Source organism: Nematostella vectensis, chromosome 8, assembly GCF_932526225.1.
Source record: "Nematostella vectensis chromosome 8, jaNemVect1.1, whole genome shotgun sequence".
In the NCBI taxonomy this organism is placed as follows: Eukaryota; Metazoa; Cnidaria; class Anthozoa; order Actiniaria; family Edwardsiidae; genus Nematostella; species Nematostella vectensis.
Window position 1 is genome coordinate 14,302,765 of NC_064041.1, and position 27,550 is coordinate 14,330,314.

Genomic DNA, 27,550 nt, shown 5'->3' on the forward strand with positions numbered 1-27,550 from the left:
AACTGAAATATGAAAAAAAACACGACCTTAAGGCGGTATGATACTAAAAAAACTACAAGTTTGAAGTAAATTGGCAAAAAAATTTTTCCAGTTGATTTAGCCTAGAAATTATCTCTGCTTTATTCGTGATTAGATGTATTTCTGGAAAAAAACATTTTCATTCCCTTTTTTGCGATTTTCTGAAGGTCGTTCCCTGGTTGCCAGGGGCAACGCATTGTTTTGGCGTCCTTTTTCCAATGAAAACGGGCCATAGTAATCGGAAAAAAATATTTACATTGCATGGACTTCCTGTGTTATACTGTATAGAGGTAGACTAGGTCCTAACCTCGTTTTGGAACACAGTTATTCACACATTTTGCAAGTATTTACAATTTCTTCCAAGTTTCTCGATCGTTATATGTTTAATATCTTCTAAAGTCTCTAAATCTCATCATAAGAAGTCTATTATGCCTAAAAATCGAAGTGTTAGACGACCAAAGAGAAGATTCTCGGGCAATCAGCACACAAAATTGCAAGAAACGTTGCCGAAAATAGCCAAGAAAGACGATGTCGACGAGACACGTGTTGATGTCAACACGTCCTCTAGGCGATCTGTTTCGTCTAAAAAAACTATCTAAAGACGTCCCAAAATTGTCTACATCTTTCCAAGAACAGTCAGGGGAACCTTTTATCACTGGATACAGGCTCATTGATATGGAAATACTCAGTGAGATATTGTATTCTCTTCGCTGCAGTGAGTGTGCCGATTCCAGTCTTACGTTTATGGAAAATCAACTTCAAAGGAAAGGCTGTGCTTCCAGTCTTAAGCTATTGTGTTCTTCGTGTGGCTGGAAAACAGAGTTTTTCACTTCGAAAAAGCAAGCGAAGAGTTATGAAGTAAACAGGCGCCTGGTATTTCCATGCGATCGCTTGGCAAAGGCCACAGTGGAGCAAAAAGGTTTTGTACCTTGATGAACATGCCGCCACCTCCAACCGCACGAGCATATTCCAAGAACTCAAAAACTATTAGTAAGCATATTAAAGCTATTGCTAATGAAACAATGAAGAGAGCAGCCATTGAAATTAAAGATCAGAAAGCTGCTAGTGCAGATGATATTGTAAATTGTGGGGTATCATGTGATGGTACATGGCAAAAAAAGAGGGTTTTGCTAAAAAAAATGGATGCTTCACAGTCATTTCCATGGATAATGGAAAGGTCTTGGACACTGAAGCCCTGTCCCAGTCATGCAAGCAATGTCAGCAGCATCCAAATCTTGACAAAGAGAGTATTGCCTACAAAACATGGTGGGCAGAGCACAGCTTCAAGTGCAATGCCAACTACCATGGCTCTGCCCCTGGCATGGAGTCGGTTGGAGCTAGTCGCCTGTTCAGCCACTCCATTGATAAACACAAGCTCAGATACTCTGAACTTTATGCAGATGGTGATTCTAAGAGCCATACTGAAGTTGAACATATGTATGAAGATGATAATGTAGTTGTAGAAAAAAAAGAATGCGTTGGACACGTTCAAAAGTGGATGGGAACAGCACTGCGGAAATTGAAAAAAACAAATGCGGGAATTGGAGGAAAGGGAAAGTTGACTGATGCCATGATAGACAAACTGCAAAACTATTATGGCATTGCCACGATCAAATCTCGATGACCTGAAAGGAATGAAGAAAGCTATTTATGCCACCTTATTTCACTGTGCATCTAATGACAAGGTAGTTCTTCATGACTATTGTCCTGATGGACCAAATAGTTGGTGTGGTTATAAGAGGGACAGTGCAAATAAGACCAAGACCTTAAAGCATGGTTCTGGCTTACCTAAAGACATAATTGCCTTAATGAAGCCAATCTATCTCAGACTGAGTGATGATGAATTGCTGAAAAAGTGCCTACATGGCAAAACACAGAATCAAAACGAATCTTTTAATGCAATGATTTGGCAGCGTGTGCCAAAAGAAGTGTTTGTGGCTCGACCTGTCCTAGAATTTGGACTTTATGATGCAGTGGCACACTTCAATCAAGAATCAGCAACTGTTGTAGATCTCTTCAGGCGATTGAAAATAGATGCTGGCAAGTATACTAATTCAGGTTGCACTGCTTTAGACTTAGGACGTATTTATGGTGCAGAGTACAAGGAGAGAGACATACAAAAGAAAAGAAGAAAGGTGCTCAGAGGTCAAAGGAAGAGGGAGGAAGACAAGAAACAGCAGCAAGAAGGACCAAGATATTGTGCAGGATCATTTTAGTGCATTGATTTAGCTGCAGGTGTTGTAATTATAAGGAATTATTTATTTCATAATTTAAAATGCATTTTTCTCAAAATATTAATTCCGTTAATGTATGGCTCAGCGTAACACTCACTAGTTCCTGTGTTTTTAATATTATTGCATGAAATTTGGCAGGAATAATTATTGATAGTGTAGTAGTGTAATGAACCTCAAAAACCTTGAAATTTTTACAATGCTTAGTAACATGAAGGCTTTTTACCAAAGAATGCTGGTTAAAATTATAAGCTTTTTGTTTGTTTACTTGATAATTTTCCATTTATGTCAACTATATAGGGCCATCATCCACCCCCCTATTTTGAAATTCTGGATCCGCCCGTGCGTGGCAAAGGTCAGAAAGGGAGGGAGACTATCATTCTGAAAGGTTATGTGGGGACCTGCTCTTTAAGGGTGCTTATGAGGAATCTTTAAGGTCATGCTTAAATAAGCAATAAAAATACAGGGTTAACACATTTTTATTTTCAACCAAATTCTATTATCTGGCTGATATAAAGTATGATTTAACAAATGGTTTAAATCGAAGATTGATTGAATATGATTTGAATAATGCGCCTGGTGCACACCAGTGACATAACGACATAATGACATAGGCGCATGCACCCTTATGTTCATATGTTCAATTGTGAATGGTTCGATATTTTGATATAAGCCTAACATAACGACATGAACATAACGACATAAGAGAAAAAACATATATATTTTTTCTTTTATGCCATTATGTCCAGGTCGTTATGTCGGGCTTAACAGAGTGCGCGCGCCTATGTTGTTATGTCACTAGTGTGCACTAGGCATAAGAAGAAATTGTAAAGGGCAAAGTCGTATGCCAACAAGAAAAGTGAGGAATACGATTCCTGATCGTTTGTGCTATAGATATTTCACTGAAGGGGGAGAGGGGTGGGGGGAGGGGGTCGGGAACCCGTTCCCGATCGATTTTGTTCCCCAGTCCCATTTTCACGTTCTTAGTTTACCACAGAGAAGATATCGTTTCTCCGGACATACCTGGAATAAAGAACATGAGCGGTACCAACTGCTGTATTCTCTTCTCACCACTGCACGAGTCATTTGTTCGATACGACAACGTGACGTCATTAGTCACGTGATAGAACTTGTCTTTTGTCAAAGTTCCAGCAGAGTCAATTGTCACATTCACCAGCACATGTAGGTGGTCTATGCAGGCTAGTTCTGTGAACTGCAAAGAAAACAAGCTATATGATACTTTATAAGAAATTATTTAGTAAATAAACCTCTTCTGGCGGCTGGGATATCGGCGGATAATGTTCAAGGATGAGACATGGTAAGAAAATTAAACAGTTGACCGAGAAGCGAAGTTTCGAGGGCAACTGTGAAATTTTGAGAAAAGTGTCTTCTGCTTGCGCTGACGTGCACGGAAATGACACCACGAGCGCGCTGATGTGAATATTTTTGTCATTGCTTTTTCTTTCGCGTTTCAGGATAAATTCTACAAAAATATATTGATGATAATTCTATAAAATAAATCAAACATTCTTTCTGTGCCTTAATAGCGAGGAGTTATTGAGCAGACGAAAAGTGTTTTTTGACTGCAGAAAAATGTTCATAGGACAGATATCACTTTGGCTGAAAATGTGCACGTGACCTGTATTGACCAATGGGCACGCGTAAAAGTTCATCACTGGGATATAACTAGGGATATAAACATAATTAAATCAATACTGTCGTTTTTTTTTGTTAACTTCTAAATGGCCGGTCTAAAAAACCCAGCGACTGAAGCGGACTCCCAAACAGCAATTACCCGAGCAAGAATTAAAAACGAGGTTTTCGAAACCAGATTGTTTGTATGTTATTTTCTTCACCGGCTCACAAACCTTGATCGTAAGCTCATCTCCTAGTGACGTCACGTGGTCAGCTGACTTGGAGCCTGGCTGTGATTGGCTAGACTTGTATGACAAGAACGATGCAAGCTTCCAAGTAATTGTTCCATCAATGGCTCTGTATCCAGATAAGTGATTGCTCACGTACGAGCTCAGCAACACAGTATCGCTATAATGAAGCAACAAATACAGATTAAAAAGTAGTGAATATCATGTGGCATCTGATCGAAAAAAGTTTCTCATCTATTTGTATCCTACAAATAGATAAGAGGGCGGGGACTCGGTTCTCGGCCCCACTGTATACCCCCCTGGTTCCGCCACTGCTGTCCATGACTCACCCTTGGACAGATGGAGCACCACAAGTGACCTTCTCCTCCCCCCCCCCCCCCCCCACCACTACCTTCCCTGTATCATCCCCCCCCCCCTGGTTCTATCATCACTCACCCTTGCACAAATGGAGCACCGCTGACCACGCTAAAGTTTGCTCGCACTTGAAGGGCTGCGGTGAACAACACCTGTTCAACCAGTGTCTGTCGTAGCAGTCCGGGTGGGCAGGAATAGAAGAAAAGTTAAATAAAAGAGTAAGGGTGTGGGGTGAATGGTATATATAGAAATAAATAAAACATAATATGTTTAGAATGTAGGCAGGACTACGTTTTTTTTGCGCCGATTTAGGGGGGGGGGCACATTTTTTGGGCTGTCATTAAAGGGGGGTCATATATTTTTGGGCGCTGAATTTAAAGAAAATATTACGTCTATGCATGTTATAGTTTATTCTTTTAGTGAAGAATGTACTTAATGCGATGAGCTGCATTCTATGAGGTTAGTAAACCAATAGTAACATTGCAGTAAACCAGGTGATAGATGGTGTACGTACCACGTATATTGGGCGGCAGGTATAATTTGGCAACTCCACACAAGGCTAAATATTGCTGAGCGTACAGTGCGTACTAGACAACCGGCATTGGAGTCTGGATTAATTAAACGCGTATCTATAACTTATTATATCTAGGTTATTAGAAAAATGATATAGAATGTGTCGAGGTTGCTTGGGTGGCGGGGGGTCGTTATAGTCATAGGTCGTGTTAATGACTGCTCTAGACAATGGAAGGAGGTGGTTATGGAAATAAAATCTAAATAAAATATTGAAGACAATCTATCATTTTACCTTTCAGAAGCCATAGTCTTCTAAAAAGTGTTTGCTCTTAACTGAGAGTTTGCGTGCTCTTAGCATGTTCGAAGAATGTGGTGAAATCTCAGGCTGTACAATCTCATAAAAAGTGTTGTAACGTGAATAAAACAAGTGTATCCAGGTATGACCTAGAGAAATCTTTAAAAAAATAGATTAACTTACCAAGCAAAGAAGAAGCTGTAATATCGGCTCAAAAGCCTAACTTACCAAGCAAAGAAAAAGCTGGAATATGGGCTCAATAGTCTAACTTACCAAGCAAAGAATAAGCTGGAATATCGGCTCAATAGTCTAACTTACCAAGCAAAGAAGAAGCTGTAATATCGGGTTTAGAGCCATCCCCTGGCCTTGGTAAAGGCTAAGCCCCAAGCTTCCCGGTACTGGTTGCAAACAGGACAAGTGATCCTCTTTTATTGCATGTGGAAACCCAATCAATATATCAATATATATTGATCGCAACAGGAGTACTTGAATAAATCTATCATACGTCTAACGTTAAACATGTTGCTGGGTCACAAGGTAATCATCTTTTATTGTATTTACCAAGATATCGCCACCACGACATGAGTTCTTCGATCTTTCTAATGCTAACAGGTTAAACATGTTGCTGAGTAACATTTGGAGGTATAAGATTGTTAAATATAATAAGAAGATTAAAAAACAAAATATATTAAAAATGTCAATCTGAATTTACGAGACGAGCAGAAAAATAAAAAAAAATTCAACCTTCTTTAACCCATCCATCTTTCTATTTTTCTTTAGGAATATGAGAAGATGTTTGTTTAACAGTTGCTGTTATTAATGTTTCATAGTTCTATAATATAAATAATAAATAACATCTACATTTATTTGGATCTCATTATGGAATCAAAAAAGATTCAGGAGGTTTCATGCATCGCACAACGCTAAGAAAATAAACTTTGATTTTAAACTTAGAGACATGGTTTGAGATGTAGACAACGTATTTTTTTATTGATTACATATATAATCAAGGAGTCATTAAACTGTTCTAAACTTCACGACTCGCGAACTTCCTAAACTGAATCTATCTACCGCAAATGTAAGCATCAGTCTCGTAGCATTGCAAGCTCCAAAAGTTCTGTGTCTTGCTGCCAGTAATCATGATCTTTTATTATTATTTAATATTGTATTTATTTTGCAACATAACTGGATTCGGATGTTCACGTGTCCCCCTCCCATGGATGTGTAGCTACATGTATTTTTCTATAATTTTGTTTTGTTTGATCATTGTGTATAGTAACAACATTATAATAGAATAACACAAAAGCAAATAAATATAATTAATATATTTCTAAGAAGTCAATATGAAACACGCGACGGTTAATATACTAAATAGTCTAGCTACATGCCACACTTGTTAGTTACAAGCCGTACTTCTAAGGATAGTTTGCACAGCCGTACACCTCGACCCGCATTGCGATGTAATTGTTCCAGTCCCTTACGACAAACTTGACGTAGCGCGCCATCACGGGGACGGGGAAGGAGTTCTCGACCACAGTACTTTTATCAAAGTTTCCCACGAATTCCTAGAAAACAAAAGTAAACCTGATGGTGTCATAACTTTTTAAAAGAAAAAGTATAGCTCACATTGAGGCAGAAATACATCAATCAAAAATTCGTTTTTCTAAACGAGCCTGGTGCGAGTACTTGAAAGCAGCGACAATCGATAACCTTAGGACCGGGTTTTTCAAGTTGGCGGTAAGCAAAATCGTAGTAAATAAAAATTCCTCCAAGTTAACGTAAATTTATCGACATACACTGTTCTAAGAATGGGAAAGGCAAATATAAATATTGTTTGTAATGTCCTAATGAGGAATTGGTTTGTAATGTCCTAATGAGGAAATGGCGAAGCAAGCATGAATAATGACTGTCTTGAAAACGATTGAATGACATGTTAATGGTAACCTTGACTACTCCAGCCTCCAGCACACTGGTCCAGCTCCCCCCGTCCACGCTGTACTGAACAGTGTAACGGGTCACCCATTGGTCCCAGTCATTAGAGTACCGCCCCTGCGTGGCCACCCCAGTTATTGGTACCACGTGACCGATATCAACTTGGAGCCACTCTCCTGCCCTCAACTGCCACATGTCTACTGCCCATGCGCCCGCGTACCATGTGCTCAGCAGTCTCCCGCGCCAGGGGACAAGATCTGCGCCCTGATAGGATGAGCCCGTGATCTGGTTATCGGGAATGCGGTTGTCTGCGACTCCTAAGCCATCTGAGCACACTGGAACAAGATGATGTATTTAAAATATTTTTATCATTATTATATATTTTTTTCCTGATGAAGAACTTACGTGGCCACCTTGACAGTTCTTGATATTGTCTGAGAAGTTTCCAACAGACCAAAATACTAGAGAGAAACGTGCTATCTGATTCGCATAAGCTTCACTAACCAGCCCAGTGAGGCAAAATGATTTTAAGTAAATATCAGAGCTCGACGGAATCCCTTAATAAGTGCGGGTCAATTTAAAGCGGAATCTCTCGTGGTAATTGCCTCTTTCTTAAAACTTTGCATTGGTGGCCACGGTAGCTGTTATAACAGTCCATGTCTCGCAATTCGCAGTGCATCGTGGGTAACGTGTAAATGATGCATTCCTTAGGCTCTGACCACCGCTGATCTAAAATTGCGTACAAAGTGGAGTTTACAGATGAAGCTTTAGAAAAAGCTGAAAAGTTATAGAGTCAAATACCCCTTCGTCCACAAGATCAGCTATGGCCCGCCAGTCTGTGGCATTTTCAATGCGCGCGCAACATCGTGAACCCTTTTTTTATAACTTGTCTTACAATATTGAGTGGAAACAATAACAAAGGTATGACTGACAATAGCTCTGTAATCGATATCAGAAGTAAACAAAACTCACTTTTACATCGGTATCCAACTCCGTCCGCATTCATGACACACCTAGTGCCAGTCCCACAGAGCGAGCTATCGCACTTCCCCAGGGGGTGGGGGAAGTAGAGCATGTACCTTGCCTCGGGACTCTGCACCAGGGCTTTTGGGTGGGAGAGGTGCGTTGCGTTACTCAGCTCGCACAAATTGCGTGACAGGTACACGTTGAAGCTATGACATCCCTTTGTAACGCCACACTGGCTTGCACATGCTGCGAAGTCCGTCGCAGTCACGGTACGGATCACGTGACCAGTGAGGATCTGATTGGTAAAGGCGTTGCTTGTCAAACAGGCGCCTGTCTTGGATAGTTGCCATAGCAACACAGATGTCGAGATTGCGAGGAAAGCCATATACTTTGGACCTGCAAGGAGCCAAGAGCAAGATGTGCAACGTAGTCACCTTTTCAACCCTCTTCGGATCGTGACTAACAAATTGTGTGGTTTTGTATAGAATTTCGTGAATGATATTGTTTCATGGCTTGACCTGGAGTACAGGCATCTTACCGTACAATACTTAGCCGGTCTGCGTAGGCGTGGAAAATAAAACAAAACAAAGGTTGAAAACGTATGTGTATGTGAAAACATAAACACAGCGGTCGCTTCGAGAATCATCCGCTCGACGGAACAAAAAAACGTTCAGACAAGATTATCAGGAACCGACCCGATGCCATAAGCCAAAGTCAAGACATGTAATAGGAGACATGCGCCAAGAGATCACGTGACCTTTTTGGGTAGCAAATTCAAAACAAAATGATCAAACAAAAAAATCATAAATAATTGCGTCCGTCACACCAGAAAACGATGAAGAAATAAAATCTTTAAATGAAACTAAACCCTTTCTGAAAATAAGAGTTTTTTTTCGTAAGCGCTGAATAAGTTCCCTTTTTTGCTGTTATTTTGCCACTGAAAGGCTGAGCGCGCGCTAATTTGCCACCTAAACAGTCACGTGATCTCTTAGCGCAATTTGTCCCCTATTTGTCATACATGCGTAAGCTGAATGTATTGATTGCCAAAAGGGGCGTGTAACACTGACGAAAAGTGACAAGCAAAGACTCACTTGCTATAAAAACCCCATTGGCAAAGATGGTGAAAATACGAACCCCATATTCCTAAAATGTTCTTATAACAAATTGGGTAATGGTAGTTTATGCGAGATCCTTGGTTCACAGTACATTTTAATGTTCATCTTCAGAAGGCGTACACTCTAGTATAATACGGACCTCTTTGTTGTTCCCTGAGTACAGGAAAAATGAGAAATGCGTAGGAAAGGAGGCGGGATGTTGATTGTTGAGAGCATCAAAATGTTTTGATGCTCGCCAGGAAGAAGCTTCAATAGACTCTCGTTGATCAAATTCTCGAAAGGAAAGTCGCCCACTCTTGCGGGGTTGTAAAGCCCCGTGCAAACTGCGCCAGCACTTGCTAGCATTGCTGGCGAATATAACTGTCTATAGGACAAAGGAAATGTCAAAATGGGAAGTGAACTTTTCTGACATTTCCTTTGTCTTGTGGTCAGTCGGGCAAGAATTCGCCAACAATGCTGGCAGGTGCTTGCGCAGTTTGCACGGGGCTTAAGAGACAAGGACCTTTCGACGGCCTCTTAACACCTTGTGATATTTAACATGTTCCAATTATTGAAGAAGCCATTGTGTGTAATACTTAAGCTTCATATAGGAAACCTTTCAAAGTATTTGTGTGTATAAAGAACGCATCCTTAGAAATAACGTCAATATTTTGTTTTAAATGTCCCTTATACAAAGAAAGTAATAGTAAAAGCAAATTGAAGAAAATGCATTATGTAAAATGATTTTTCTACATTGGATTTTATGACCTTTCAATTTCATTTTATAAGAAATATCAGCTTTGTGTCTTAGTAAACCCTAAAGCCACTTAAACGTAAAAAAACCCCGTCTTGACTCACCTAAGCTTGTGAGCTCCCTTTTAACGTTCTCGAGAGTTTGTCTTCCCGTAAACAACAGGGGCTTTTCGCGTTTTACGGTACCATCAGCATGAGGTCTGTTCTAAATTCATTGGATTACTGTGTTTATAGCTTTTGTTCATATTTTACACTTTAAAAACAAATTAATACAAACATTAGTGTTAGTATTTACCGTTATATCCCGGGTAGCGAGTAATAAACTTATAGCGTACCAACTGCGAATTGATTGAGCAGACACACGCGCAAACACAACAACTTTCAAAAAATATTATAAAAAAGAACTGTCGAAGATAGATCCTTATTTGATTTAATATTAGTTTTTTTTCGCATTATTGTGGATATTTTAAACTGAAACGCTTCATATAAATGTATAAATGTTTTCAAGAAAATGAATGCCAACTCGTTTTTCGATTTTTATAATTTTTGAATATGTTTTTCCATACCATCAAATTGTGCCATCTTTCTTAAATATCAACAAGATCACTAAAAAGGAATTAAGCTCCATTTGGGAAAGAAAAGAAAATAGTTGGAGTAAGCGGGAAATTCGAGATATCCAGTAGAAATGACTGAAAATTAGAAAATTAATCTTTAGGGAACTTGAATCGCTGTAAATTCCTTAGGTTTTCGTCCTCTCGCGATATCACAAACATGGCGTAGAGAGCACCCATATTTGAGGAACCAGTTCGTTGGTTCGTTGGTCGCGGGAAAAAAAGCATCAAAATAGAAAGAGTTTATTTGTCCATTTACGTGCATTTTTTCGGTTCTCAGACACAAAGAGTGGTAGAATTTTAATCCCAAAACAATAAATAGCAATAAACTGCATTTCCATTCGGCAACTATCACTATTCTAATATAATCAAAATCAGAATAAAGAAATCAGTTGCGCAGCTTCAGCCTTCGAGGCTCATTTGTTTATTCTAAAATGCTCAATGATAAGGTTCAATGATCCTTACGCTACCCTATATTATAGGAGTCACAAAAACGGGCTAGAACCTTCGTGCGTGCCGAGGTGCGTCGGTATTTCTTCGGAATTATTTCGGTGTTCATACGTAGGCAATAACAAAGCGATAAATAGGCAACTTGCACTAAGAAATTCCTCGATTTTTTGACTGCTAAACTCGCGCCATAAACACAGAAACGGCTGAGGGAGATTCACACCAGAGAGCGCGGAAATATTAAAATCTTTCAATAAAAGAAGCCCTGACATAAATAATTAGACATATTAGATAAACATTTTGGTTGAGACGTAAGCGCTGAATAAGTTTTTTGTTGTTGTTATTTTGCAGCCAAAAGCCAGAGCGCGAGCGAGTTTGCCAACCAAAAAGTCACGTGATTTCTGAATGCAAGTTGGCTATTGGGTTACCATAAATGTCTGACTACCGACAATATTATTATTAATACAAAACACGGAAAACTAGACATAGTCGTCGTCTTCAAAGAAATCTTCGTATTCAGCTGCTGTGTTCAGTACGCGAATTTCCGTAATTTCGTCTTGAAGGCTGTCTGTCTGATCTCGAATTGAAGCAAGATCTCTCTCCATCTGAGCAAGAAACATTCGCATGTCCTTGAGCTCATTTTCGCAAAAATCTAACTTCTCTTCTTCAAGCTTCTTTTCCATGTTTTCCTTTTTCAAAAGTTTATCCGGGACGGTTCCTTCAAATTTTTGAACTGCGCTTAAAAACACCTCGGACTTTTGTCGACGATTTAGTGATGATTTCGGTGTGAATTTCCTGGCTATGAGCTCGTCGGCAGTGATTCTGAACGAGTTACTTCGGCTTCCTGGCGTTTGCTCTTTGTCTACTTTTTTCGCCAAATGGGACCACCTCTCCTTTTCAATAGTTTCTGTCAATCCTATCCGTTTTACTTCTTTTCCCTTAACTTGTGTATTTTGCGGGCCAATTTGTTTGCTATTTTCAATGTTTTCCAAGCCAGTAGCGTTCACGATTTCTTTTAAACAAGTACCGTGCTGCCCCAAGCTCTTAAGGTTAAAGAATCTCGTGGCTTCTTTAGTGTTTTTGCCACTCAGCAAATTCGACTTGTCCGTAGGCAATGCAGTAATTTTTCTTTCAACTTTTCGAAGGTTAATGTCAAATGGCTTTGCCGATATCCTTGATGCAGTTCCTTTAGCATGAGGCCCCGACGCGTAGAGGTTTGTTTTCCAGTTAATTGGCATCACGAATGTTGCCAGCCCTCTTGCTTGAGAATTGATCAAGCAAATAATATCTTCTTGTTCGCTCTATAAATCAATACCAGGGCCTTAACGGTCAACAATCTTTACTCTTTGGATCCAAGAGTAAACAACTCTAATTTCCAATCACGTTGGCTCTTCGCTAACAATTTACCGCCACTAAAAATGTAGAAAGAGATTTCTTGATCTCTTGCATCAAATCGTAATCGTCTTGCTTCTCTTCGTTTGAGTTTTCGGTTATTCAGTTCTCCAAGACAAGTCTTCTTCAACAGTCTTGATCCTGTGAACTGTATTAGCCAACAATTCAATAACTTTTGCTTAATTGAATGTGTTACTAATAAACAAATGCACACGTTGCGTATCCAAACGCGTCTGTGGCTATCAGCGCGGAACGGCTATAAGGCGCTTGTCTATCAGATTTAAAAAAAAAGAGAAGTTCGTTGCTTATGTTTCTAAGGTTTTTCATGAAGGTTTAGTGCATGAAAAAAACAAAAAAGCCCCAAAAATGAAAGAACGCGCATAGTAACAAGCCTAATTACGAATATGAAGTGGCTTTATTATCGGGTAAACAAAAGGTCTTGGATTATAGTAACAATGGGTAGTTTGTTTACCAATCTTTTAAAATTACATTTATTGCATACTTGAGGGAAAAGTGCGTTATTTATTTCACCGCAAGCTTTTTGTCAGCGACCATGAATTGATTTTGGTCGCCGATATTTATTCATGTTATCAGGCGACTATTAGCCTGCGATACAACGTTTACTCAGTGTTTTCATAGCGAAAACCAGCCGCGACTGATTCGTATATTGGAATTTGAATAAAAATGAAAAACGGGCGGCTACAAATCGCTAGAGGCTCCTGCACTGCATGCTGGGAAACTATGGTATTTGATGTTAGTAGAGAAAAGGGTCTAACAAGTAGAGGTATAGTAGTATAACATAAAAAAAAACTAGATATATGGTCTGCGTAGGCATGGTGTAGAAAACCAATAAATCAATACAAGGTTTAAAAGGTATGTTGAACACCTATAGAGTCGCAATTTGTAATAATCGTCGGAATTTGTAAATACCTGTCGCAATTTGTAATACACTTGTCGGAATTTATAATACCTCTCTCAATTTGTAATAAAAAAGCTATCGCAATTTGTGATAAACCCCTTTGCGCTGACATATTACTCTGTTTCACGTTTGTAGAGTCGCAATTTGTAATAATAAATTAGTTGATGTGTTGATTTGTTGCTTGTTTAGTAAAGACAAAGATGACAAGCTAAAGATGATTGACAAGCTAAAGATGATTCCTTTCCTTCTTTTAACTCTACGAATCCTTTTATGCAGTAGGAAAATAATTGAGAAAATATAATACATACTAATGTTTTGTTTGCAAGAAAGAACCATAGCCTATTTTCGTGAGTTGAATGATAAATTTCTAGTTTTAATCTAGAAAAAAATCATCACTTATAAGTTTACATAACTTTTTGGTTTGGATCGGGTATTCGTACCAAGACGTAGGGGCCCAAAGTGGTGTGGTAGTGGGGTGGGTGTAATCATATGGTATGGTGATGTTGGAGGGTGATGGTGAAGGATGGCTAGTAAGGTAATGTAGAGTGGAGATGGTAGTAATGTAATTACGGTGGAAAGGTGGATAGGTTAGACTAGTAGGTGGTGGAGGGTGGTGAAAAGATAAAGTGGGACTTTAGAATAGGTTGTGGGAATGTGGTGGGTAGGTGAAATAATAATAATAATAATTATAATAATAATAATAATAATAATAATAATAATAATAATAATAATAATAATAATAATAATAATAATAATAATAATAATAATAATAATAATAATAATAATAATAATAATAATAATAATAATAATAATAATAATAATAATAATATGGTGTGGTAGGGATATAGCTAATGGATGTGTTGGTGAGGAAAAAATTGGTACGGTGTATAGGTGAGAGTGGTGGTGAGGGGGATGTGGAGTAGATAAGGCTTATAATTTAGCGTGATGGGTCTGTGTGTGTTAAAATGGTAGTGGTGCGGAGGTCGATTTCGGATTTGTAAGGTTATGGTTTAAATGTGGGTGATAATATATCGTTATGAGAGAGTGAGTGAGTGTGGTATTGTAGTATATAGGAAGGCGGTGATAGAAGATGAAGATGGTGATAGGTTGAGATGAGTAGGTGGAGATGTGGTTGTGTAGCGAATGGTGAAACTTAGTTTACGTTCGTGAAGTTGCAGTGTGAAGGAAGGGGGAGGAGTGATAGGGTTATCAGGTTATGTTCGGGTGGTTAAGATTATGGATTAGGACGACGGGTTAAGGTTGTTATAAGAGATGGGGTTGATAATAAAACGACATGAGAGTTATGAATAAAGGTTTTTTTTTTTGTTTAGTGGAGAAGGTAGTTAGTAAATATGGTATTATGTGGAGATTGAAACAGTTAAAATCGGTAGCTTGTGGCGAGTGTTGTGTAGCGGATGTGAAGAGGTGATGGCGGCATTAATGAAATCTGATGAAGGGGGATAATGTGAGTGTGAACGGAATGATAAGCAGGGATATTGTGAAGAGACTGTGTAGTGTTTTTGAGAAAGTGTGTTGTGTGTAGGGTAGGAAAGTAATATGTAGGATAAGAGAAAGAAAAGTGTTTAGATTGTAGAAAGGAAATGGTGAGCGGTAAAGGAGAGGGTGAGGTATGTATGGAGGTATGTATCTAATGAAGTGTGTAAATGGTATGATTGACAGGCGAAATTAAATGATAATAGAGTTTGAATAAGTGTTGCGAAAACGCCGAGAAAAAATAAAAAATACTGTAGCGGTGAAAGGGAGTATTGCGGACAATGGAAAATGATGCTAGTAAAACGGCGAGAAGAAGATGAAGTAGGGGCGCGGGAAAAGCGGCGGTGATGGTGGGAGTAAAAAGGGGTAAAAAAACTAGGGGGACGATTCGTATATGAAGCGTGTTTCGAATGATAAGGCCCTTATCACCCGCCCCTACACGCTCGTTAGTAATGCCTCTAGTGAAGCGTGGTGCATGCAACGGCCAAACCTGTGTAGCGCCTGGCTCCGCCTGAGTACATGGCTTGGTCTGAAAAGTAAAAAGTAGCGCGCAGGGGAATGAGGTAAAGAGAAAAAAGTGGATAGAGGCTAAGCTAGGAGGGGGAAGTGTGTAGTGGACAAAATGGTGCATGTGGTGGTCCTGGCTAGCGGCTGTATGTGGTGGACTAAATGATAAATAAGTGTGGGAACTTATGCATGTAGCGGGAAGGGGAGAGAATACGGGTGTCTTGATGTGGTAGCTAGTATGTAGGATGTGTGGGAAGGAGGGTGTACATACCCGAGATGTGTATTGGCGGGGCTTAGATTGCCTGTCTTATAGGTATTCCGTATGTAGCGAAGTGAGGGGTTATGAGGGGATTGCGCTCGTGGTTATACGGGTATTAGATGAAAATAGATATCGCTGTTTAGGTTCCGGTTAATGTACATCCGGGTATTTATTGAATTGGTTGCGGTTTGGTTTACAAAATTGGCTAAATATGGCGGATGAATACAACGAATGACTATATTATTGTACGGGAATATTTTGGAAGTGTTCTGTGCTAGATACTGAGGGGATTGCGTTCGTGGTTATACGAGTATTAGATGAAAATAGATGTCGCTGTTTCCGGTTCCGGTTATTGTACATCCGGGTATTTATTAAATTGGTTGCGGTTTGGTTTACAAAATTGGCAAAATATGGCGGATGAATAAAACGAATGGCTATATTATTGTGCGGGAATATTTTGGAAGTGTTCTGTGCTAGATAGGATGACGGGGTGGCATACGCTGAGAGGATAGAGTGTTGGTGAGGAGCCAGGTGAGGATATTCAGGGCAGTAGCGTGTGTTACGTAGAGTCTCGTGGAAGTTTTCCTACGGTCATTGTTGAGGCCTGTATGCCTATAGCTGGAGATGGTGGCTTGTTGTCGATGGATCGGGAATGTGCTTCTGTAGAAGGACTGTTTTTATTGGTGTGGATATGCTGTGTGGTCCAGGAGACTCGTAGGTTTCCTTTTGCCGTTCTATTAGGGCCTGTAGGTTTATGGTTGTAGATGGCTGGCTTCCGAGTTTTTATCCAGTGTATATATATCAGTTATATTTCTGTAGAGGGGCTGTTCGTCGGTTCTTGAAGGTCTTGGTAGTGGTGAATCATCTTCGATGATTGGCTGGCTTGGAGTGGATATGGCGTGCTGCTTCCCTTTGTGTACATCTCATTTGACTCGTTCTTGTGGTTTGAGTTGATGTGGTGTTGGTGTAAGGTGTGAGATGTGGTGAAAATGGTGATGTGTTGTTAAGTGTATCTATGGAGTGTGTGTCGTGGATGTGAACTTGGTGTGGACTAGTGTGTCTTTAAGGTTTTTGTGTCTGGTGAATGCTGTGGTAGGGGGTGAGGGGAATATGGAGGATAGTTCCTGGTCGCTGGATATGAGTTCCCAGTTAGCATGAAGGATGCGGGGGATGGTTGATGTGTTGTGATTGAACGGTGTGATGAAAGGTATGGCGGGTGGGGTGGGGGTGGTTGTTGGGGTGGCTGTGGGAGTGTTGGGGAATAGTAGTTGGTGTTGCGTGTATTGGCTTGCTCTGGTGAAGGCAGTGTGGATGACATGATCAGGGTACCCACGTGATAATAGTATGCGTCTGAGTTTAAGGAGTTGTGATTTGTAGGTATTTGTGTCGGTTGTAATGCGTCTGTAGCGGAGGGCCTGGCTATAAACGACACTGTGTTTGCAGGATAGTGGGTGGTGTGAGTGGTAGTGTAGAAGTAGCGTGCTGTCTGTGGGTTTAGTGTATAGAATGGATGTGAGGGTGCGTTGGGGTGTGACGTGGATGTAGGTGTCGAGAAAGTTAATGCGGGTGGGAGAGTATTCATGGGTGAATTTAATGGTGGGGTGTATGCTGTTGATGTATTGTAAGAAGTTGAGGAGGGATGGCTCGTCATGAGTCCATATCATGAAGATATCATCAATGTAGCGGAGCCAAGTGTGTGGGGAGTGTGGCAGGGGGTTGTTGCGGAGGAGTTGGTGTTCCACAGAGGCCATGAATAGGTTTGCGTAGGAGGGTGCCATGCGAGTGCCCATGGCTGTACCGCGGAGTTGTAGGTAGTGTTTGTTGTCGAATTTGAAATAGTTGTGTTTGAGGATGTAATTGAGGAGGCTGCGAAAAACATGGATAGGAGGGCGTTTGTGTGCGGGTAGTGTTTGTATGTATGAGAGGGCGGCAGCTATACCGTCCTCATGTGGGATGTTGGTGTAGAGAGACGCGACGTCTATTGTGACAAGAAAACATGTGTCTGGTAGTGGTGTGGGGAGGGAGAGGACTGTTTGTAGGAAGTGTGTGGTATCCTTGATGTAGGATGTGCGGTACAAATTTCTTGAGGTAGTGGTCAAGAAAGATGGAGAGTTTTTCTGTGGGTGATTGGCAACCTGAGATTATTGGGCGGCCTGGGGTGTGGGGTTTGTGAATTTTGGGTAACATGTAGAACAGGGGTGTGCGTGGGGGTGTGTGGGGGGGGGGGGGGGTAGGAAATCGTGAGTAGGTTCATCGATTATGTTGTCTTGCAACAGTTGGTGGATGTATAGGGAAATGTTACGTGCAAGGGAGGGTGTATGGGCATGGGAGACTGTGGAATAATAATTGGTGTCATTGAGTTGTTTGTTGGCCTCTAGTACGTAGTCTTTGGTGTCCCAGAGAACGATGGCTCCCCCTTTGTCGGCTGGTTTGATGATGGTGTGGGGTAGTTGCGATAATTGTTTAAGTGCAGTGCGTTCAGACGGTGTGAGGTTGGGTGTGTTTGTGTGTGTGTGTGTGGGGGGGGGGGGGGGGGGGTGGGTGTGTTGGTGATTTGGTGTGTGATGGTATTGGTGTAGGTGCGTAATGTGTGGTTGGGTGGGGTGGGTGGGTCCCAGGAGCTTGGGGTTCTAAAAGGGTGTTGGGGAGTGTGGGGCTGGTTGCGGAAGGGGTATCTAAGGTGCATAAGTCTTGTGAATTTGCGAGATGCTGTAAGAAGTGTTTGTCTAGGTGTGGGAGGAGGGGTGGGGACGAATTTGAGACCTTTGCGGAGGACTGAGGTCATGTCTGGTGTGAGGGTGTGTGTGGAAAGATTTACTATGGCTTTGCGGTGTGTGTGTTGTGTAAGACGTTTGAGGTGGGACCTTTTGCATTGGTTTTTGGTAGTGCGAGGGGGAAGGCGGTGGTGTACTGATAGTGATAAGAAGGAGAGTGTTCGAGTGGGAGTGCGGGGGTGGGATCTATGTAGTCATATATTAGGGTGACGGTGGGTGTTGGAGTTGGCATATTTGTTATGTCTGTATGGGTGTTGGCGGCGGTGTGAGTTTGTTGGTGTAGGTGGGCGTGTGATGGCGTGAAGGAGGGGTGGTGGGTGTGTGATGAGTGGTGTGGGTGTATGGTGTTGCGTGTGTGTGTTCGCAGTGTAGTGGGGGGAGTGAAGTGGTTGTTGGTAATAGGATGGTGAAGTTGAGTGACTATGTGTAGAAGGGAAGGTGGTTGTAGGTGGGGTGGTTGTGTGTGTTTTGGGTGTGTGGTGTTTGGGGAGTGGGATGGTGTGGGGGTCTGTATGCCTAGGGGTGATGGTAGTGGCATGTTGGGGTGGGGTGGAGGTGTGTAGGTGGGGTTAGGGGTGTGGGGTAAAGGGGTGGAGTGTGCTAGTGGTATGAGGTGGGTATGGAAGGGTGTGGGTAGTAGGGCGCGTTTAGTGGTAGGTGTGGGGAGCTGGGCGGCTGGGCGGTGAGGTGTAGTGGGAGGGGGTGCAGTGTGGTGCGGTGGGGGTGTGGGTAGTTGGGGGTTTGGGGGGGTGAGGTGTGTTAGTGTGGCTAGGTGTGGGAGTAGGTGGGGAGTGTGGCGGTGTGGTGGAGCGGGTCGGGGGGCTAGGGGGGAACTGTAGTGTATTATGAGGTTGCTGGCTAGGGCTGGGTGGGGGGAGATAGATAGTAGGGCATCAAGTTGCGTGGGGGAGAGGTCGTCAAGAAAATTATGGGTAGGAGATGTTGTGTGTGGGGGGGTGTGGCATGTTGGAGTAAAATATCATCTTCCTACTCACATCACCCGCACCCAACCACCCACCCACCCCACAACAAGCACCCCCTCATCCCTCACCCCACAAACAGCCCCATACCCACTTTACCCAAACCACGCCATCATACAACCCACCACGATTATTCCAAGCCCCAACACAACACCAACACCCACCTATGCCCCACACACCTACACATACACTTCCTCCCCCCCCCCCCCCTCAGACTCTCCTACATTCTCACCTGAAATATACACACCTAACACACCCTACACAAGCCAGACCCCTGCCAACACCAAAACCACACACCCCTTCCCCCCCCCCCCATGGCCACAACACTACTCACCATACAACACACTAAACCAACCACACCCTACAGCAGCCACTAGTCCTACAACCAGCGCTCCCTCCAACACCACACCCTACATACATCCCAACCCCCCTCCCACCACACACACATCTACCCCTCCACACATAGCCTACTACATACACACCATAGCATCCCACGACTATATCAACCAACCCACAACACACCAACCAGCCACACCCTACACCAGACACTACCCCTCCCCCACCATACACACATCTCCCTCACCACCACTCTTACCTATACACCGTACCAATTTTTTCCCCACCAACACAGCCATTAGCCATCTCTCTACCACACCATATTATTTTTTTTTTCTTTTTCACCTACCCACCACACACTACCACAACCTATTCTATAGTCCCACTTTATCTCTTCACCACCCTCACCATCTCCACTCTACATTACCTTACTAGCCATCCTTCACCATCACCCTCCAACATCACCATACCATATGATCACACCCACCTCACTACCACACCACTTTAGGCCCCTACGTCTTGGTACGAATACCCGATCCAAACCGAAAAGGAATTCTACGAGTCTCCTGTACCACACAGCATACCCACACCAATAAAAACAGTCCTTCTATTCCATCGACAACAAGCCACCATCTCCAGATATAGACATACCGGCCTCAGCAATGACCGTAGGAAAACTTCCACGAGACTCCTACGTAACACACGCTACTGCCCTGAATATCCTCACCTGACTCCTCACCAACACTCTATCCTCTCAGCGTATGTCACCCCGTCATCATCCTATCTGGCACAGAACACTTCCAAAATATTCCCGTACAATAACATAGCCATTCATTGTATTCATCCGCCATATTTTGCCAATTTTGTAAACCAAACCGCAACCTAGTTAATAAATACCCGGATGTACAATAACCGGAACCGGAAACAGCGATATCTATTTTCATCTAATACTCGTATAACCACGAGCGCAATCCCCTCATAACCCCTCACTTCGCTGCATACGGAATACCTCCAAGACACCAATCTAAGCTCCGCCAATACACATCTCGGGTATGTACACCCTCCTTTCCCACACATCCTATATACTACCCACCACATCACGACACCCGTATTCTCTCCCCTTCCTGCTACATGCATAAGTTCCCACACTTATTTATCATTTAGTCCACCACATACAGCCGCTAGCCAGGACCATCACATGCACCATTTTGTCCACTACACACTTCCCCCTCCTATCTTAGCCTCTATCCACTTTTTTCTCTTTACCTCATTCCCCGGCGCGCTACCTTTTACTTTTCAGACCAAGCCATGCACTCAGCCGGAGCCAGGCGCTACACAGGTTTGGCCATTGCATGCACCACGCTTCACTACAGGCATTACTAACGAGCGTGTAGGGGCGGGTGATGAGGGCCTTATCATTCGAAACACGCTTCATATACGAATCATCTCCCTAGTTTTTTCCCCTTTTTACTCCCACCATCATCGCCGCTTTTCCCCTAGCTTTCCCCTTAGTCTCCCCGCTTTAATCTCCAGGTTCGTATATGACCAACCAATAGACCTCGCCCCCTGATGAGAAGTCTTGGTTGGCGTTATATGCCTTTAGTTTTACATTTCGCAGAGCTCTCTGAAATGACCTACACACTTTTGTCTTATTGGTTTATTTTGTTGTGTCCATTTTGCGTATGCATGCCGGTTGTTTTTTTCGTGCCTTTGCGTTTTCCCCTTATCTCTTACCACCGATTATCGCTTCATCTGTGGTAAACTATCCTTCCTGTCTTGTTAACGTTTCGGCGTCGCCTCCGCTCTCGCCGCGCTCCCTTTGTCGCCTCCCGCGCCCCTGCTTCATCTTCTTCTCGCCGTTTTACTAGCATCATTTTCCATTGTCCGCAATACTTCCTTTCACCGCTACAGTATTTTATATTTTTCTCGGCGTTTTCGCAACACTCGTTCAGTCTCTGTTGTTGTTTGGTTTCGCCTGTCAGTCATACCACTTGCGCACTTTGTTGGGTACATGCCTCCGCGCATGCCTCGCCCTCTCCATTGCCGCTCGCCGTTTCCTCTCTACAGTCTAAACACTTTTCTTTCTCTTACCCTACATATTACTTTCCTACCCTACACGCAACACGCTTTCTCAAAAACACTACACAGTCTCGTCACAATATCCCCGCTCGTCGTTCTGTACACACTCGTATTGTCCCCCTTCATCAGATTTCACTAATGCCGCCATCACCTCTTCACATCCGCTACACGGCACTCGCCACAAGTTACCGATTTTAACTGTTTCAATCTCCACATAATACCATATTTACTAACTACCTTCTCCGCTCAGCCGGGGGTGGCCCTTTGTTCGTGGCTCTCGTGTCGTTTTGTTGTCGGTCCCGTCTCTTGTAACAACCTTAACTCGTCGTCTCATAATCCATAATCTTAACCACCCGAACATAACTTGATAACCCTATCACCCCTTCCCCTTCCTTCACACTGCAACTTCACAAACATAAACTAAGTTTCACCATTCGCTACACAACCACCTCTCCACCTACTTATCTCAACCTATCACCATCTTTATCTTCTATCACCGCCTTCCTATATACTACAATACCACACTCACTCACTCTCTCATAACGATATATTATCACCCACATTTACACCACAACTCACAAATTTTAAATCGACCTCCGCACCACTACCATTTTAACACACACAGACCCATCACGCTAAATTATAAGCCTTATCTACTCCACATCCCCCTCACCACCACTCTTACCTATACACCGTACCAATTTTTTCCCCACCAACACAGCCATTAGCCATCTCTCTACCACACCATATTATTTTTTTTTTCTTTTTCACCTACCCACCACACTACCACAACCTATTCTATAGTCCCACTTTATCTTTTCACCACCCTCCACCACCTACTAGTCTAACCTATCCACCTTTTCACCGTAATTACATTACTACCATCTCCACTCTACATTACCTTATTAGCCATCCTTCACCATCACCCTCCAACATCACCACACCATATGATCACACCCACCTCACTACCACACCACTTTAGGCCCCTACGTCTTGGTACGAATACCCGATCCAAACCAAATAGTTACGGGAAAGAAAAATCTGAAACGAAATCGAGGTTGCTTACATGAAATCGAGGCTTCTATTGTGAAAGCAATGTCGCTTACATGAAAACAAGGTTGCTTACATGAAAACAAGGTTGCTTACATAAAAACAAGGTTGCTTACATGAAAACAAGGTTGCTTACATGAAAACAAGGTTGCTTACATGAAAGCGAGATTACACAAAATAATATGCAATCCACATGTTTGTAAAAATAACAATGCATTTCTTACACGAAAGAGTCCACTTTGCTCCCTCTCTCTTACCCGTCTTATACACTTTTTCAACGAGACACAAAATCTGCAGTTAGATTAAGCCAATCATGAGCGATTGAAAAGCGGTAAATAAAGGACGGAAAATTGGCGAATGGTGACTGAGTGGGTCTGTAAATCGGGATGAAATGAGCTACGGACATGGACAATTTATTTTTGGACAAAGACGTTTACATAACAAATTTTTTCCACCAAGGATTTCTCTCTCCGCTTCACTGCCACGCCGATCAATGTTTTGGTGACAGTGAAGTTTGCGGGACATTCCCCGGTCGTATCAACATTGTTAGGAGGGTGGAGGGAGGTCTTTTCGGCTTTTGTCCTAAACATATGATCCATATGACCTTATAGGGTCACACCAACCAAGCCATAGGATTTCCGGTGACCTCCAAAGGGATAGAAAATATGGGACCACATTGAGACAGTGCCGCATACGCAAGATCGATTGTCTATGAGCTCCTTATACTTTGATATACCAAGGAAGACCCTGATACATATGGGACCACATTGAGACAGTGCAACATATGGAAGATCAATTGTCTATGACCTCCTTATACTTTGATATACCAAGGAAGACCCTGAGATATATGGGACCATATTAAGACTGTGCAACATATGGAAGATCAATTGTCTATGACCTCATTATACTTTGATATACCAAGAAAGACCCTGAGACATATGGGACCACATTGAGACAGTGCAACATATGGGAGATTAATTGTCTATAATCTCCTTATACTTTGATATACTAAAAAAGACCCTGAGACATATGGGACCACATTGAGACAGTGCAACATATGGGAGATCGATTGTCTTTGTCCTCCTTATACTTTGCTATACCAAGAAAGACCCTAACATACCGTGCTAAATTAGTGTCCTCCTTATACTTTGATATACCAAGAAAGACCCTAAGATACCGTGCTAAATTAGTGACTATTGCAGTATTGTCGCAGAAGTCACTTCTCCTTGATATCTCGATATGAAGACATTAATTTCCTGTTTCGTACTAAGTGAAGTGACCCCAAGGTCACCATCGAAGCCTGAGTTAGTTTAAGAATGTCAAACAAGTTTGGCCTGGTCTGAAACGTATTAACCCCGACTAAAACCTCGTAGCATCGCCTTCAAGGAGGGCACACATCGCGTTGGTCCCATCACTCGAAAGCACGGGTTAAGATTTAATTAAACCCAGATCTGGGAGCTAAGCCCGATGACTTGATATCGAGCTATTAGGGGTTAAACAGAGTGGTTCAATGACAAACTCCAATCAATAACTCTTTAGAGATTATCATTAGGGGGATCCTCCAAGGACATGAATGGAATGTATGGGAAGATAAACCCGCTTGCCCATACAGCCCTAGACTTCAAGCAGTCGCCGACAAAAGAAAAGAAAAGCTCGACACATGGGCGACTGGTGTAATACGGCCCATACCATTATACGGCCCATACCATTATACAATAAGAGCGCTTATTTTTTTTTTAGGCCTACAGTCCTTGTATTTTAAACATCTCAAGGCATTCAAGTGTTTTTATGGATGGAATGTTCTTATATTATATTGTTTTGTTTTTGAAATTGCTTGAAGTTGTATCACATGAAGAACGTTCTTAGTATTTTTGTTGGAATTTGGTGAAATCTCTGGCCGAGCGTTCTTATAAAGAGGTTCTTATAAAAGAGTGTAGTCAAGAACATGGACCTGGCTGTATAGTTTTGAGTATCTGGACTGTGGAATTATTCGAGACAGAGATTAGTGCTAACCTGGAAGGATAAATTAGTTTTTGCATTCTAAACTCGAGTCTGGAACTGTGCGTGCTAGATATAGATTTGGGCATGCGCAGTTATGCCATTAGTGTAGGACTGCCTGCCTGACGTTTTATGGAGTTGTACTCGATCTACTATAAATTATAAGCAGCTGTAATAAAATAAGACTATTGTCAACAGGCCGGTTAGATACACCAATTTCAAATACACACACACATGGAAACAATGTCAGTTTCACAACAATATATTTTTCCCTTCGCGAGGTTCGGGCACTTAGGATACTAGTACTTGTCTCAAGTCACGCTTACAAACGTGCCATTTTTAGATCATTTAACCTCGACAATTTCACGAATTCAGAGGTCAGCCACAAGAGATGTGCTAGGGTGCTATTCTTGCTTAGATGGCGATGGCTAGGGGTCAAGGAATTCAAGTGCCTTAAATTGGCTGTCGATTTTGTTTTCTTTGGATCTTTCAAGGGTGAATTGAACGATCTTTTAATAGATCGCATTCCAAGTGGACTCCGCAGTAGTTGTTTGTGCACGGGCTTTAGGACAATTGTACTCCAAAGTGATGTCTAATGCTTGCTAGTGATGAATAAACCACGAATTTCTACTTCAACTGGATGTGTTTGCCTTGATCCGCTCCTCCAGCGAGTAGTATTCCTAGGCGCTTACGACCTTTTCGACCCCCAGCGGCTCGTTTTTATCTTCCCTATTTTATAGTGGTCTAGTGGCCGTATTGCTCACATCTTTCAACAGATTCACGAGTTCAACGAGCATTTCTCGCCGCTTGTTGTCATGCGAGAATCTTTGTAGTACTTTACCTGTTCTTTGCTCATTTTTGTTGTTGTGTATTTTTCCTTTGTATCATGAATAACTATGCTGTTATGTAACTATGCTGTTATTCTGACACTAGTTTGCAAGATCAGAGTACCTACTTCCAAGTATGAGAAAGTAATTATCATAGGTTTCCCGCGTGCTCGCCTTAGACCCTTTTAGACCATTGATGACTTTTATGCGCCTCCTTTACACCTCCTTTTACTTTAAAAATCTCTTAGCCCTAGGGCTCCAAAAAGTTTTTTTCTCTTCTTCTTGAAACCTGAAGAAAAAGGAACTGGCTTGCCGGACATGACGGAAAAACCTGGAAAATTCGCAATTCGAGATAAAGAAAGAAGACACAATTTCTTACAATAGCCATCGGTTCCTTGTATTCCGGACTGATTTTTGAAACACGAATAACGTGAGGCCGAAATGCACATACCCAGATTTTTGCTTTTTAAGATATTTTTTCCTTGATCATCCTTGCGCTATGTATGAGCTAAGGGACGAAAGGCTCAAATTTCAATGACACTTTACAAAAAGTCGCATCAATTTTAAAAAAGTCGCATTTGATATTTTGTTTGCTATTACTCACTAAGTACTTAGAGAAATCTTCCGCCTTATTAGATCTGAAATGAGCTTATTTGAAGTCATGTTTTTCCGTCATGTCGGCTTGCCGAGGTTTCGTGTAAAAAGAACCAACTCAGCGTTGTTGTAGACTTTTTCCTGTTGACGTACACCACAGATAGAGGCTGTCCGGTGTTTTTCTTCCTACCATATTGTAAGATGCCAGGAGAGCAGACGAGGTGTTTAGATTTACCACAGAGAGCCCAAATATCTGAAAACTCGTCATTTGATGACGGAGCTTACTATTCCCTGGCTGCTGCTAACCTTGACAGACATCTCCAGGTGCCAGATGGTCTAGCCAGGCTCGTGAGGGTACAAGTGATAATAGGGTCGTATATTTTCTGTGTCATTTCAAAGTAATCTCTTTAGAAGTGCCGCATCTGATGCAAATCAACTTCTGTAAAGTAACATTCATAATAGCATTAGAACCTTTTACAGCTTATCAGGCTGAAGTTAGCAAATTGCATCTGCTAAGCGAGAGACTAGACGTGGCGTCGATTAACCCCAAGTCTGCCCGCTACAAATAGATATTATGTAGATCGATCTAGATTAACCCTTAGCCTGTCCGCTTCGAAAAGATATGCAGACAGAGCTTTAGCTCGAAATATTCGGGGGGGGGGGGGGCGATATGGGGGAGCCGAGCCGCTACAGGTCATTTCCCCAGTGCCAGTGGTGGGCCCCCTGCTACGGATCGATCTAAATTATAATTGTATGTGGTATGTGAAAGGACCGGTACGTTTTCTTTTTTGTTCAAGGAATCGCATCAGATTTTTAAGTCATCATTGATAAGAGGGCACGTGGTGCTAATTTTGTTTCTGCTGTCAGACAAATGGTTGTACAACTTGAAGACTAAAAGTTTTATCACGTCTACAACACTAGGTTCTCCTAAGCCCAAGCGAACACCGACCAGGCTGTTGGGAGTTCCTACAGATTTTGAGGGCTGATGGCGTTATTCATGTATGCCAATCCAGCACCAACAACTAGGGCAGATAGGATCGATGGCGGCCAAGACAAGGTAAAAAGGTAGACCACTCTTCCCTATCCGATGCGAAAGAGCATGCAACCTACTATTCAAAACAGACCCTTTCCAGAGACGAGATTGACTTCTATTAGAAGTACTTCAAGAATCCGTTAAGTCATGAATTCATTCCGTGAGATTTCACGTGTGATTATCATGAACCTGTCTTGTTGCTAAATGGAAC

The 27,550-nt window shown here is 42.1% G+C and overlaps 1 protein-coding gene, 1 long non-coding RNA gene and 1 pseudogene across 2 annotated transcripts; 2 read left to right on the forward strand and 1 right to left on the reverse strand.

The window, feature by feature from the left end:
• The first annotated feature begins 36 nt into the window (after nt 1-36).
• LOC125570262 lies at nt 37-2,164 on the forward strand (annotated as a pseudogene).
• Nucleotides 2,165-5,820: 3,656 nt separating this feature from the next.
• LOC5510467 (lactadherin) lies at nt 5,821-10,890 on the reverse strand. The gene is made up of 4 exons (XM_001630902.3): nt 10,145-10,890; nt 8,199-8,588; nt 7,239-7,561; nt 5,821-6,859 (listed from the first exon to the last, which is right to left on the reverse strand). The coding sequence occupies exons 2-4, from the start codon at nt 8,575-8,577 to the stop codon at nt 6,710-6,712; spliced, it is 852 nt and encodes a 283-aa protein (XP_001630952.2). The 5' UTR covers nt 8,578-8,588; nt 10,145-10,890; the 3' UTR covers nt 5,821-6,709.
• Nucleotides 10,891-20,543: 9,653 nt separating this feature from the next.
• On the forward strand, nt 20,544-21,098 carry LOC125570159. Its single transcript, XR_007312538.1, has 2 exons — nt 20,544-20,808; nt 21,059-21,098. It is a non-coding gene; the product is annotated as an uncharacterized LOC125570159 (long non-coding RNA).
• Nucleotides 21,099-27,550: the final 6,452 nt, after the last annotated feature.

What these genes read in the sequence shown, in the direction of transcription:
- LOC5510467 (XM_001630902.3), bottom strand. Translation starts at nt 8,577, where the DNA reads ATGGCTTTCCTCGCAATCTCGACATCTGTGTTGCTATGGCAACTATCC. An exon ending in AGTTGGATACCGATGTAAAA is followed by an intron (nt 7,562 to 8,198) that starts GTGAGTTTTGTT and finishes ATCTTGTTCCAG; the next exon opens with TGTGCTCAGATGGCTTAGGA. An exon ending in TGGAGGCTGGAGTAGTCAAG is followed by an intron (nt 6,860 to 7,238) that starts GTTACCATTAAC and finishes TTTGTTTTCTAG; the next exon opens with GAATTCGTGGGAAACTTTGA.